Below are 13,241 nucleotides of genomic sequence, written 5' to 3'. Positions count from 1 at the left end.
TACTGTTAAAATAATTGCATGCTTTGATGCTGCAGAAATGTCAAAATACTATACATTTTAAACCCCTACCCTCATGCCAGGTTGGTAATGTTTGGAGATTAAAGTCCACAGAAGGCCCTGGAATAGCTCTGCTCCGAAATGCCCTGGCCTCCGCTGGCCTCTTAGCCACCCACCCGCTCCCTGGTTTATTCTTATTTACCTACATTCACTATGTTCAAGCCAAGTTTGACAACATCAAACTCGTTTCCTTAGGGGTTTTGCACTCGCCGTTTCCTTTGCCTACAACATTCTGGCTCTGCATTTTCCTATGGGTAACTTCTTGTCACTTAGGGCTCTCAGTTCAAATGTCACCTCAGAAAAGTCTTCCTCCACCATCTAACTTAGAGTACATGACCCAGCACTCAACATTCACTCCAAATTCCATCGCCTGGCTTTGCGGTCCTCACTGCATTTACATTGACTTTCAAGTGGATCAAGAAGAAATACTTGCCCACTGCCCCAGCTCATCATAGGCCATTTGCCCAAGCTGACTGGCCAAAGTTCACTGCCATCCAGTCACCCTCCTTGAGGGCGGGAAGAACGCAGAGGTAAGCTGCTCACATGAACAGAAGCCCAAAGGGCAGGGGTCTGGTCTCTACTGTTCACGGCTACATCCCAGCACTCAGAGTAGCTCTTGAAAGGATGTAGGTGCCCAATAAAAGTGCTGAATTCACGGGGGGAAATGAAGACTATGCTCTCAAGAAGGTCAGCTGGAATAGCAAAGAGAGATTTAGGGGCGGAATATAGGCAAGACAGAGAACAAAGGCACCCAGTCACTGCGTGTGGCCCGGTGGCTGAGTGTCAACCTAGGAACCAACAGGTCACGATTAGGTGCCCAGTCCGGGCACATGCCGGAGTTGCGGGCTCCATCCCCAGTAGGAGGCAGCCGACCAATGATTCCCTTTCCTCACTGATGTTTCTATCTTTCTCTCCTTGTCCCCTTCTCTCTGAAATCTATAAAAATATATTTTAAAAAAAGCTAAGGAGAAAAATGAATTATCAAGAGTGGTACAGACAGCAAGCAGCCAGAATTCTGGGGGACATCACCACCACGAGCAGCCCTGAGAGGTGTCTTCGTAGAGCAGTGGTCAGCAAACTGCGGCTCGCGAGCGACATGCGGCTCTTTGGCCCCTTGAGTGTGGCTCTCCCACAAAACACCTACTTCTGCGCATGGGCCACGAAGTTTCAATTGCACTGTACATGCGCGCCCACACGTGGTATTTTGTGGAAGAGCCACACTCAAGGGGCCAAAGAGCCGCATGAGGCTCGCAAGCCACAGTTTTCTCATTGAGAAAACTAAAGGGAAAACTGCTACTAGGAGTAATTCTGCATTGAGGCAAGTCAGGGTCTAGTCCCAGCTTTGGCAATAACTCACTTCCTGCAGGCAAATCACTTCACCTCTGTGAGTCTCGTTTTACTTTTAGGGGGAAAAGGGAGTTGGACTACGGACTTGTAATTAGGGTCATCACATATTTTATTGTCTAAACAAGATACTTTTGAGATTCCAAGTGGGTAGTATTCTTCAGTTGGCCAGAACAGACATAATATTGATCCTGGGGAACTGGCACTGTCACCTGACTTAGATGCCCCTTCAGCTCTGAGGTTCTCCCTTTCTCTGGAAACAGCTATGGGCCCCTTCTTCCTGTTCTAGAGCTGGCTCAGTGCCTGGCACAGCCCAGATGCTCACCAAGGGTGTGCCCCATTCCCTTCAGTGAGCTTTTCTGCATTCTTCATGTAATCAGAGCTATCGACCTGTTCTTCCTCAATGTCACTGTCATGATTGTTGAACTGTCTTTGTGCCAAACAGCTGCACCCCTCCTACAGCTAACTCTACATTTCATATTCCCCCAGGTGGCCTCTGCAAAGAACAGATTTTCAAAGAAGGTAAATATTTAGGGATGAACCCTATTCTTTTTCAAATTGAAGAATTAGTAGCCAAAGGATACATGTGACTTGCCTGGGTTCTACAATTACTCAAGGCCAGTGCGGTGGTGAAAACCTTCTTTTCTCAACTGGATTGCTAATGAACTATATTAACCATGTACAAAAGAGGCAAAACATGAAAAATGTATACACTCCTATACATTGTGCAAATCTTAGAAGCAAAGAAAACATGATATATAGACCCAAACTTTGGTTGCTCAAAACCAAGTAACCCAGAGATGACCTGCAATTTCCAATTATGGCATATACCAACTTACCAGATTTTTTTAAAATTCCTCACTCAAGGATATGTTTATTGATTTGAGAGAGAGAGGAAGGGAGAAAAGGAGAAACATAGATGTGAGAGAGAAACATCGACTGGTTACCAGGGATTGAACCTGCAACCTAGGTATGTGCCCTGACCTGGAATCGAACCCCTCAACCTTTTGGTATACAGACGATGCTTCAACGAACGGAGCCACCAGGGTCAATTTGCTAGACTTTTAAACAGCCTTCTGTTTTTAAAGGAAAGTGCATATGGCTGTAATATATTTTCCTTCAACACCACATCCGTGAGCTTAAAAGTCTTTGTCTAGTTATTTACTTTTGAACTGTAATTGAGTTCCTGGTGGGAGAGAGTGAGGGAGTCACTCCCTTTGTACCCAAGGAGACGTCTGCCCCATGCCCTTTCTGGAATGTTCTTTTCTATTAATTAAAGAACTACAAATATGAGTCATACGCATGAGTTTACTGGTGACATAACCAGATCTTCTGAGAATATTTCGCACTGAGGAAAGGAATATCCATTCAGCCCGGGGTACAATCAAAAGGCAGGTGGGGTGACTAACGCTACGGAATGTCCCAGGAAAGGATCTGGCCTCGGTGCAAAAAGAACTGCGCTCATCGGTTTACTTCCTACTCTCCTCCAGGAATCTCAGAAACAGTGGTGGAGATGGCATACATTACAAAGGAGACAGCTGGGAAGAGCTCTGCTATGTTGGCCAGGCCTGGATAAAAAACAAACACTCCTTATAAACACAGAGGAAAGGGAGACACAAAGCAAAACCAACACACTTTCGCCATTACTAACTGCAAGTGATGAAAGGAAGTCTCCAGTTTCTGAGAATGCTCCAGAACATCTGGATACGCACTAACCTCCAAAGCGTGTAAGACGTTTTTATCCTTCAAGTCCTTTTTTTTTTTAAAATCTATTTTTATTGATTTTTTACAGGGAGGAAGGGAGAGGGATAGAGAGTTAGAAACATCAATGAGAGAGAAACATTGATCAGCTGCCTCCTGCACACTCCCTACTGGGGATGTGCCTGCAACCAAGGTACATGCCCTTGACCAGAATCGAACCTGGGACCCCTCAGTCCGCAGGCTGACATTCTATCCACTGAGCCAAACCAGTTAGGGCTCCTTCAAGTCTTATAAAATCCAAAGCTCAGACATATTACACTCTCTGCTTAGGAGAGGGGCGCCCAAAGGAGGTCTTGCACTGTCTTTGAGCTGAAGAATCGCCTTCCTCAGCTTTGGGAAGGTGTCTCCTGCTGGTCCCCTGCACAGCCCAGCAATCACCACACCCACTCAAGTCCCCTCCCTATTTCCAGGAAGTCCCAGGGCCATGAGGCAGGGAAGACTGATACCAGCTGCTCTGAAACCCTCTCCCCACCCCTACTCACTGTGTCTCAGCTCCTAGCAGCATTTCCACTTTCTCATTCGCATGGTTACTAAGGACCGTCAGAGTGAAGAGGTGACTGGCAGAGTTCTGTCTTGAATAAAGCATTGTGGAACTGTTCTTCCCTGGTGACGAAGTAAGCTCTTCATTGTCACAAGATTCCACCAATAGCTGATCTCTTAAGGAATAATCGTTGACGTTGTAACTTTCTTCACTGTAAGGAAAAGGGAAAAGAACATGTCAATAGTGGATGAGACTGTCACCTGTAATCCGGATGTCAAACAGGACTCTCATCACCACTGCCTGTCTCTCTTCTTCTAATAAAGCCCAACAATTCTTCAACCTACCAGTTTCTAAAAGCCACTGATGCTACCACCTTGCTCCCATCCTTAAACCCTTCATGTCTTCTGGTTCATGCTTGGATTTCTTGGTGGCTAGTTATAATCACCCCCTGCATACGCCCTCATCTCCTTGAAAACCCCGACCCAGCTTAGATACAGCTTTCCCTCTACTGTGACTATGTACCTTTGCAGTTGAACATGGGAGAGCTCAGTAAATATCTGTTGAATAAATTGATAACTATGCAATACATTTAAGTATAGTCTAGGAACAATGTCAAACGGCTTCCTTACTTAATAATAAACACAAATGTATGAACTCAGGGAAATTAAAAGAAAAGAAAAATTCCTATACTAGGAATTCCAGAACAAGCCATTTGCTCAAGATTTCTCAGAATTTCTTTTATTCAGTGCTGGACAGCTGCCTATCAACTACTCCCCTGTACTCTCCTTGAAAAGCTATATCTTTTCTAAAATTTAGCGTGATAGAGTGTTCCCTCAAAAGACAGCAAATACAGTTATTATATATCAAAGCGAAATACTGTCCTCTAACAAGTCTTTTGTTGCTAGGGTAATAATCTGTATTAACTGAAAGCTCACACGGCAAGATCACCCCCAAAGCTCCCCCGGAACTAACTGCCTGCAGACGCGCAAAGCCATACTCATAATATACAACAGTACTGGTCATACCACAATGAGGCTTATCAAAGCTCACCATTTTTATAAAAGGAGGAAAGAGATGATACACTTTACAAACAACTAAGATTGTGTGTTTAAAAGACCATGTTTACCAGGAACAAAGCAGTCAGTTTTTGGAAGAGCAGAAAAAGTTTATAATGTGTGTCCAGATATCTCGGACATGGATTTAACAGCCCAGGACTCAAGATAAAACAAACACACAAGCAAAAGCAAAACCTCAACAAGAGAAACACCAAGATGAGGAAGGCTTCCTGGTTATGGCCCTCTCTCTGCAACTCCTAGTTACTCTGGGTCCAACTCACAAGTTAAAAATACTACCCCCGTTAGTCAAAGGCACTCGATTTCCAGTTAAAATAATTTGCTGCAGACAGAAAACTCCAACCACCCCAATGCTGTGTGCCTGGGTGTTTAGGTAGTGCCTTATACAATGACACTGAACAGACAGTCTTTGCATTTCCACAGAAATAGGAGGCAAAGAAATGTGCATGCTATAAAGCAGTCATTCAAGATGACTCACATTCCAAAAAGTCTTTAGCATGAAGTGGTTTTACCTGTTGGGTAGTCCCCACTAGAAACCAAGACCAAGAGTTTACAGGAAACTAATGTAAACTAATACGAATAAACTACCTAAATCTTTTTATTTTTTTTGTGTGTCTCTTAAGTTTCAGAGTTTCTAATTTCCCCAGTGTTTGCCCAAATACAAACAATAGTAGCTATTGTGTTTCATGGGTGCTTTGAATCTTTGTCTTTGAGGGTAATTAGAGACAGAAGAAGGAGATAAATTATAATAGAATGTTTTTAATTGTTCTCTTCAGCGATAAGAACCTCAAGACCATTAAGAGCGAGGGTGACCGCTGACCCAGTGTATGCCTGTTGTTCTCTCAAATATCCAGACTGGGTGATGAGCTACGCCACTTTATTCATAGCTTTGAGAGTTCACCTCCAGGTGACAGTTTCTACACATCTGTGTCACTGAAGGGGCCTTATAAGGAACTATCCCACTGTTTTGACTTTTGAGTCCAAAATAGGAAGCAGGAAATGTTTGCCTTTTTTAAAAAAAAAATTTGATTCAATAGCAATCATCCAATAACATCATTTTATCTAGACCTGTAAACTTCATCGTCTCATAATAAATACCATTTACAACTTCACTACTCTTTTAATAAATTTAATATAAAAAGAACTTGCTTTCATTTAACAGTAGTAACTTCTTTATCCTTGTCAGCGATTATTCAAACCCAATAAAACAAATATGGAAAAGCATCTCACTCTTGCTAGCCCGGTCACTGCTCATGCTCCCTCACACACATGCACTTAATCTCCTAAAGGTTCAAAGTAACTGCATTTCCCCTCTCCAGACCTGCTAAATACTGAACTGCCTCCTCCTCATGTCAGTCAGCACCCACTATTGCTCTCGTGCTGATACAGAGGATAACATATGTGTTAGACTACGTGCTTAAGCAGAAGGAAGGGGGTGGGGGGTGGCGGGGGGTGGAATATAGCCAGAGGCAGCTATTTCCGACCCGATTCCCTCCTCAGCTTCCTCGCTCCTGTCCAGTAAGTAGAAAGCAGGCTAAGCTGGGCTGGGGAAGAAGCCCCTTTCCGGAGGGAAGCTGCTGCTAATGAGACTTCCCCATGTTTGTCTCCAGCGCTTAGCAAACATATGGTTTACATAGTCTCTGAAACAATTTGGACCATGAATTAGGAAGTTAAATTGCTCAGAAAAAGGCAAATGGAAAAACCACCTTCCCTCGCAGGGAGAAGTTTATATGTAGACTTCCTCTCATTGTCCTATACGTGCTCCAAGTTTACCAGCTGCTCATCAAGGCTGGCTGCTTTGTGCAAGCCAGGGCTCTATCAGGTGCAGTGATCAAGTCTATATAAGTCTGTTGCTCTGTGGCATAAACAATGATGGGTTTCCCGGTTAAAACCCGCTTCAAGTCCAGCAACCTTTGTTGACAACCCTTCCTTGTCTTTTTTTTTTTTTTTTAACAAGATAAAGAACTATCCGTACAGAACAGGATATGGTGGTAAATACATACCCTAATTAGGCTTCCCTCGGGAAGGCCTTCTTTTGTTAAGCAGATCAGATAGTTTTCGGTTCTACTGAATTCCACCTAACAGCACTGGTTGAAAAGTGATACACCTCACAGTGAACAGTGGCTTTCTTAAACCGAGGATTATGGAGCACTTTTATTCTTCTGTCCCATATACATTTCTATAAAGGCTAGGATGATCTATAACGGGGATATATTTATTACTTTTGAATTAGGACAACATTGAAAACTGCATAAACATGTATTTTAAAACACTAAAACTACATACACACACATATATACACATACATACACACACATATATATACACATACACACATATACATACACATATATACACACACATATACACACACACACACACATACACACACACAACAGGGAGTATAGGATGATAGCCCCAGCCTCAGGACAGGAGTTACTCGGGGAAGAGGGAGGAAGGAGATGGAATCATGGTAAAGGGATTTCAGGTTTACCTGTGGTACTATACCAGGTTTTTGTTTAAAAAGCAGAGATCTGATAAATACGAAAAGAAGTTAGTATCTGTCAAATATAAATGATAGGTATGTTAGTATTTGACAATTTCCTGTTCGTCTGAAGTATTTCACAATTCAAGGTACAACTAAATTTAAAAATAACAAATGCATAGATGTGGAAGACTACCATCACTCCAGGTGTCTGTGGATGCCAATGGGTACAGCTTAAGCGACTATTGGACAATGGCATTGTTCCCCCGTACAAACAACTGATTATCTGCATATGAAATTCAGTAAAATCGTTGGGTTAAAAAATAGGCTCTTCTATACATAAATGACACTCCGAAAATATAACAGAAGAAGCACCCTTGTAATTGTCACAAGACACATAAAATATTTAGGATTAAACTTAACCAGTTCCTGCTATATAAAGACAGCCTTCAACTACTGTACTTCAGAAAACGGCCTGAAAAAATAAGATTGGCATTATACAGGTATCAAGTCTTCCTGATAAGAATGAGCCTTACGACATAGTAAAAACAGGTTGTAAAGCTACTGTAATTCAAAGACTGGGACTGGGCATGAGCAAAACAGAACCATGTGCTCCCACCTGGGAATTTAGTACATGACATAGGTGGCATTTCAAATCCGGAGGAATTGATGGGTTAGTCAACAAATAATCAGGACATCTGGAGGAAATGTCTGGAAAATATAAAAGTCTGGATCCCAATCTCACTCCGTAAACCAAGATATTTCCTTGGACCCAGATTTGGGTCCATAAACGTCATAAAGAAGACGTGGGACAGAACAGGCTCCTCCTGTGGGGCTCGGACCCATCTGGGCCTGCCTTCGATCAGGGAGGTGCTTTCAGACATGCAAACACCTCAGGGGGAGTTTCCACCTTAACACGCATTAGCCAACATCGTAAGCACATAATGGGGATGACCGAGAATGGGAAATAGGTTAGTTGACCAAGACACAGCCAGGAATATGCAAGGAAAGATGGGAGTGGGGACATGAGGGGAGGGTAGACTGCAACCTCCTGCTGTCAGCCCTAACTGTGACTTGTCTCACATTCCTTTGGCACTGTTCCGCAACTTTATTGTATAACCAAAATCTGACAGGTGAAAAGCAAACCAGTACCACCACCACCGCCAATTCTTCCTTTTATAAAACACCTAAACATGTAGTTTTAGTGTTTTAAAATACATGTTTATGCAGTTTTCAATGTTGTCCTAATTTAAAAATAATAAATATATGCTAGTTATAGATCATTCTAGCCTTTACAGAAATGTATATGGGACAGAAGGGTAAAAGTGCTCCATAATCCTCGGTTTAAGAAAGCCACTGATCACGGTGAGGTGTATCGCTTTTCAACCCTTTTATAAAATTTAAAGGAAAAGATGATATCAACAATTATCCAAAACAAAACACTGTTTTCTGCATACATAGCCAAGTAGTGACTTTAAAAATAAGCATTTTTTATTGATTTCAGAGAGGAAGGGAGAGGAGAAAAAGAGAAATATCAATGATGAGAGATGTTTCGGTTGCCTCCTGCACGCCCCACACCCAGGCATGTGCCCTGACTTGGAATCAAACCGTGATCTCCTGGTTCACGGGTTGACACTCAACCACTGATCCCTGCTGGCCAGCAGTAGTGATTATTTTTTACCTATTCAGCAGCTTCCTTTACACAGGCTTTCTATCAAACATTCCCATGGCTTCCTTGTCATAAAAAAACTTTTACTTGAATCTGCTGGTGTTGAGACAAAGGTCCCCTCAGTGAGCAGCCGCCTGCATCTTCACTGTCTCAGCCCCTGGGCGTACATGCCAGTGAAATTGCCCCCCAAGGTCAGTGTGGCCCAACAACACCCACCGAATCCAATGACCTGGGTTTCACCACCATTCTTGACATCTACACTATCTGATGATGTTGAGCACCTGTGACCTCCTGAAATTCCATCTTCCTCTTCTGAGGCCTCTGTGACATTTCCAAGTCATCCTTCCTTGGGGTCATTCTCCAAGGTCCTCTCCTAGGCCCTCTGGCTTTTCTCTCGGGGATTTATAACAGCTCTGCCCTTCTCCCAGCGCACTGATTCAGGAAGCACATGGGGTTTTATAAGGATCAAAGGCCAGTCTTCCTACTTCCCTTCAAGGCATGTGTGATATTTCTTCCTCTGCGGAATTCAGCTTGTTTCTCTTCTCTAAAAACATGACTTCTAAATCCTCATATTTGATCTTGTGCTTAACGGGAATAAAAATACTCTAGTTCAACATTTCTGGGTTGGAGAATATTGGACTACACAAAAACTTATTTTGAGTTAAGAGATCAAAACACTTTTTTGAATGACTGATGTTAATTTCAATTTTAAAGGGTGGTGTTTGATTACACAAATTTTTGGTGGAAATAATATACAATGTTAAAGTAATAACTATAGCATAACAGTTCAGAGTACAGACTTGATTTGGAATGTCTGTAAAAATCCCACTTCTATCACTCACTCCGTGGTCTGATCCTCTCTGTTTTCAGTTTTCTCATCTGTAAAATGGGGATGTTGATAATAACACCTATCTCTTTGGGTTGTTGTGAAGATTCTTTATCTTATTGCATGTAAAAATCTTATAATCATGCCTGGCTCACAGCCAGTAAATGTTAGCTATTAAACTTGGAAAAGGTATAATTAGAGCTACCATAAATACTTCTGTTGAGAAATTAATAATTTGCCAAGTGCTCCAACCAGCAAAACAAGACAGGATATTTATCTAGAAGCTGATTTCAAGCAGCCTTACTTGCCCAGCTCCTCAAAATAATTCTGAAGACTAACAAACATGCCACATGCTTCCTGGTTCATTGTCAAGAAGATAACGAATGGTGGAGATGAGGATCACATTCATTGGTAAGATAAGGATCGGCTGTTACTCACTGTCACCAAAAAGGATGGCCAATGGCCCACAACAGGACCAACAGAAGCGCCGACTCCTGTCACCACTGATCTTCAGGTTCCACAGCCTGGGACCTTCCCAGCTGCCCACGGGATGCCCCGAACCCACGGTCCTTGACAAAGAGCAGGCGGACAGGTATGAGGGGCTGCTGGCACCCCACAGAAGCGTTCTCCCTGGCATAACGAGAACTAAACTCTGAAGAGCAAGCAGGCAGCTTCTTCCATGGGTAACAAAGTTATTCCAAAGCACCACATTCCCATTTAAGTTTACTTCTACCGATTTCTTTGAATGAAAGGGGAAAATATACTGAATTCACTTTTTCAGCCACAAAAAGGGGATGAGGGATGTTGTGAGGGATTTTGCAGGAAAATCACTGCTACCAAAGTGTACACTATTCATATCAATTATGACAAAAATAAATCAATGGTTGTCCTTCACTCACTTGCCATCTGACATGAGTTCCTGATGAGGAGGAAGAGGCATGGATCTAAATGCATTTGTTCCTAAGGCCGTATTTCAGAGGCCACACATCCAGGCCTGTCCCCCAGAGTACACCACAACCTTCAGAGGTAGCAATGGCTACAGGTTTCAAACCATTTTTTAAGCAATCAAATAATTTAATCTTTAGCATAAGAAACACAATACTAGGAATAATGACACCCAGCATGTATCAGTCACTTGGCAGAGACTATTCACTAGGTTAAAATTTTATGTGCATTATCTCATTTAATTCTCAAGGAAATTTCATGAAGGAGATGAATTATTACACCCATTTTACAGATGAGAATACTGAGCCTCTGAGAGACTGAGAGTAGCATGCCCAAGGTCACATGGCCAGGACTGGAGCCCAGTTCTGTCTGATTCCAGACACTGATATTGTGCTTCTAGGTCACGGCGGCTTTCAACATTGAATGGCAACTTCAATTCTTCTTACAGATTAAAGGACACAATACCCTTATACTCATCACATAGAGGAATCAAGGGTATGTGAGGGGGGGAGGGAAAAGGAAATGGGGCTCTCACTTCTCCCCCACCCCATCTTAGCATCTTAAATTTAGAAACTAATATCACATGATCAGAAGCAGCCAAGTGTTATGTTGCAGGAATAAAAGGACTTTGAGTCGGTCTTACTGCCTTTCTTGATCCAAGATACTCTTAAAGTTAATTTCCTGAGGAAGGAGTTTATTCTGCAGAGGAAGAGAGACAGTGTGAGGTGACTCCAGCTTTCTATAATGGGAAAGGCTTCAAGTGGAAAAACTCAAAGTGGGGCTGAACCAGGGAACGTGCACAGCTTCCAGCCATGGGGGCATTCCAACTACTTGGGAAAATGCAAGTGGTAACTTAAACCCCTGAACTTGTGATAATGATCGGGTCATAGCCTATTAGAGAAAATCCTTTTGTTTAACCCCGAAGAATTTGTAATGTGCCGAAAAGTTCAAGTTATGTCAATACACACAGTATTTATGGAACAGGAACCAGGAAGTGGGAACCTACTGCCTTCAATGTCTGCAGGAAGGAAACACAATGAAAAGGAAACTCTTCCTTACACGCCGGCTAAAGGCAGAGGAAAGCTCACAAATGCAATCTGGTGCTGGTTCTGGTTTCCTCCTACCACCTGTGCCACTATAAAATACTCATGGAACACAAACTTGCTTTGGAAAAAGTGTCTATCAAAACAGACCAAAAAAAGGTGTGAGCCCTAGCCGGTTTGGCTCAGTGGATAGAGCATCGGCCTGTGGACTGAAGGGTCCCAGGTTCGAATCCGGCCAAGGGCACCTGCCTGGGTTGTGGGCTCGATCCCCAGTAGAGGGCGTGCAGGAGGCAGCTGATCAATGATTTTCTCTCATCGTTGATGTTTCTATCTCTCTCTCCCTCTCCCTTCCTCTCTAAAATCAATAAAGAAATTTTTTTTTTTAAAAAGGTGCGAGTTTCTATGATGTTTTCCCCAATGACATTATAGTAAAGGGAACAGTGAAAATATTCTACAAAAATGAAGTCAAGAAGTAATGAACATAGCCCGGCCAGTGTGGCTCAGTGGTTGAGCATCGACTTATGAACCAGGAGGTCATGGCTCGATTCCCAGTCTGGGCACATACCCAGGTTGCAGGCTTGATCCCCAGTAAGGGGCGTACAGGAGGCAACTGATCAATGATTCTCTCTCATCATTGATGCTTCTGTCTCTCCCTTCCTCTCTGAAATCAATAAAAAATACTTTTTTAAAGAAGTAATGAACAAAGAAATGTAGAGAGGAAGCTCTGAAGTCAGACACATGAGAATCCTGGCTTTGCAGAGAGACCTTGACAAAGATGCTGTGTCTCTGCCTCGGTATTCTCCCCTGTAAAAGGAAAAGAACATGAGGCTGCTGTGATACCTCAGTGTTGCCTATGCATTCTGCGCTCAGTGACTGGCATACTGCACATGCTTAATAACACGGGTTCTTATCATCGTTATTACAATTACCATTACTCCTCATGTAACTACAGGTAACAGCACAAAACATCATGGCTAAATCATTTATGGTAGAGAACTCAGGACAAGAAAACAAACCCGGAAATAATTACCTTTACTGTTACAGGTAACAAGAACAGACTAGAGTTCAGCATTCTTTTGGTGTTGTGCCCCAACACCCAGACCACACCCACCTATCTGCTCCAGATGTGCTGAAGGGCACATCTGGGCTGGCGGCAGGGAAAAGGCACTACCACAAAGACACATGAATCCCAGCTGGAAGACTACCACCAGCCAAAAGGAAGCGGGTCCTAAATCTCCAATCACTTCTGTCTCCCTGGAAATCAATACTCCCCAACCCCATCTATCCTAAAGGCACAGCGCTGGTTCTTTCAAAGAGCCTCCCATTTCCCAAACTACTCAAATGTAATTGGTGTTCTGCGGAAAAGAGCTTTTCCCAGCTGTGGCTGGAACTGTTATCTAATCAGCTGCCAGCCTCCCCTGCTTCTTGTCCATCAAGTCCCAGCGTGCCAGCCCCAGGGTATGCATCGTGGCTGATCCAAAACAGTCATGATTCTCCTGCTCCCCTTTATCATGTGCTGGCTCTCCCTGCCTCCCTTATAACAAGTCCTGGGACCCA

At 43.1% G+C, this 13,241-nt stretch overlaps 1 protein-coding gene across 3 annotated transcripts in view; it reads right to left on the bottom strand.

The window, feature by feature from the left end:
* ARHGEF26 (Rho guanine nucleotide exchange factor 26) overlaps positions 1-13,241 on the bottom strand; it is a 113,290-nt gene that overhangs the window by 11,216 nt on the left and 88,833 nt on the right. For all 3 annotated transcript variants that reach the window (XM_081087059.1, XM_081087058.1, XM_081087060.1), the window contains exon 11: positions 3,645-3,854. In XM_081087059.1, the coding sequence (XP_080943185.1) occupies positions 3,645-3,854 (210 nt within the window). The remainder of the gene's footprint in view (positions 1-3,644; positions 3,855-13,241) is intronic.

The sequence above is a fragment of the Myotis nattereri genome (genome assembly GCF_964212035.1).
Source record: "Myotis nattereri genome assembly, chromosome: 3".
In the NCBI taxonomy this organism is placed as follows: Eukaryota; Metazoa; Chordata; class Mammalia; order Chiroptera; family Vespertilionidae; genus Myotis; species Myotis nattereri.
The sequence above is the reverse complement of the archived record's forward strand: the minus strand, read 5'-3'. Positions and strand labels throughout refer to the sequence as shown.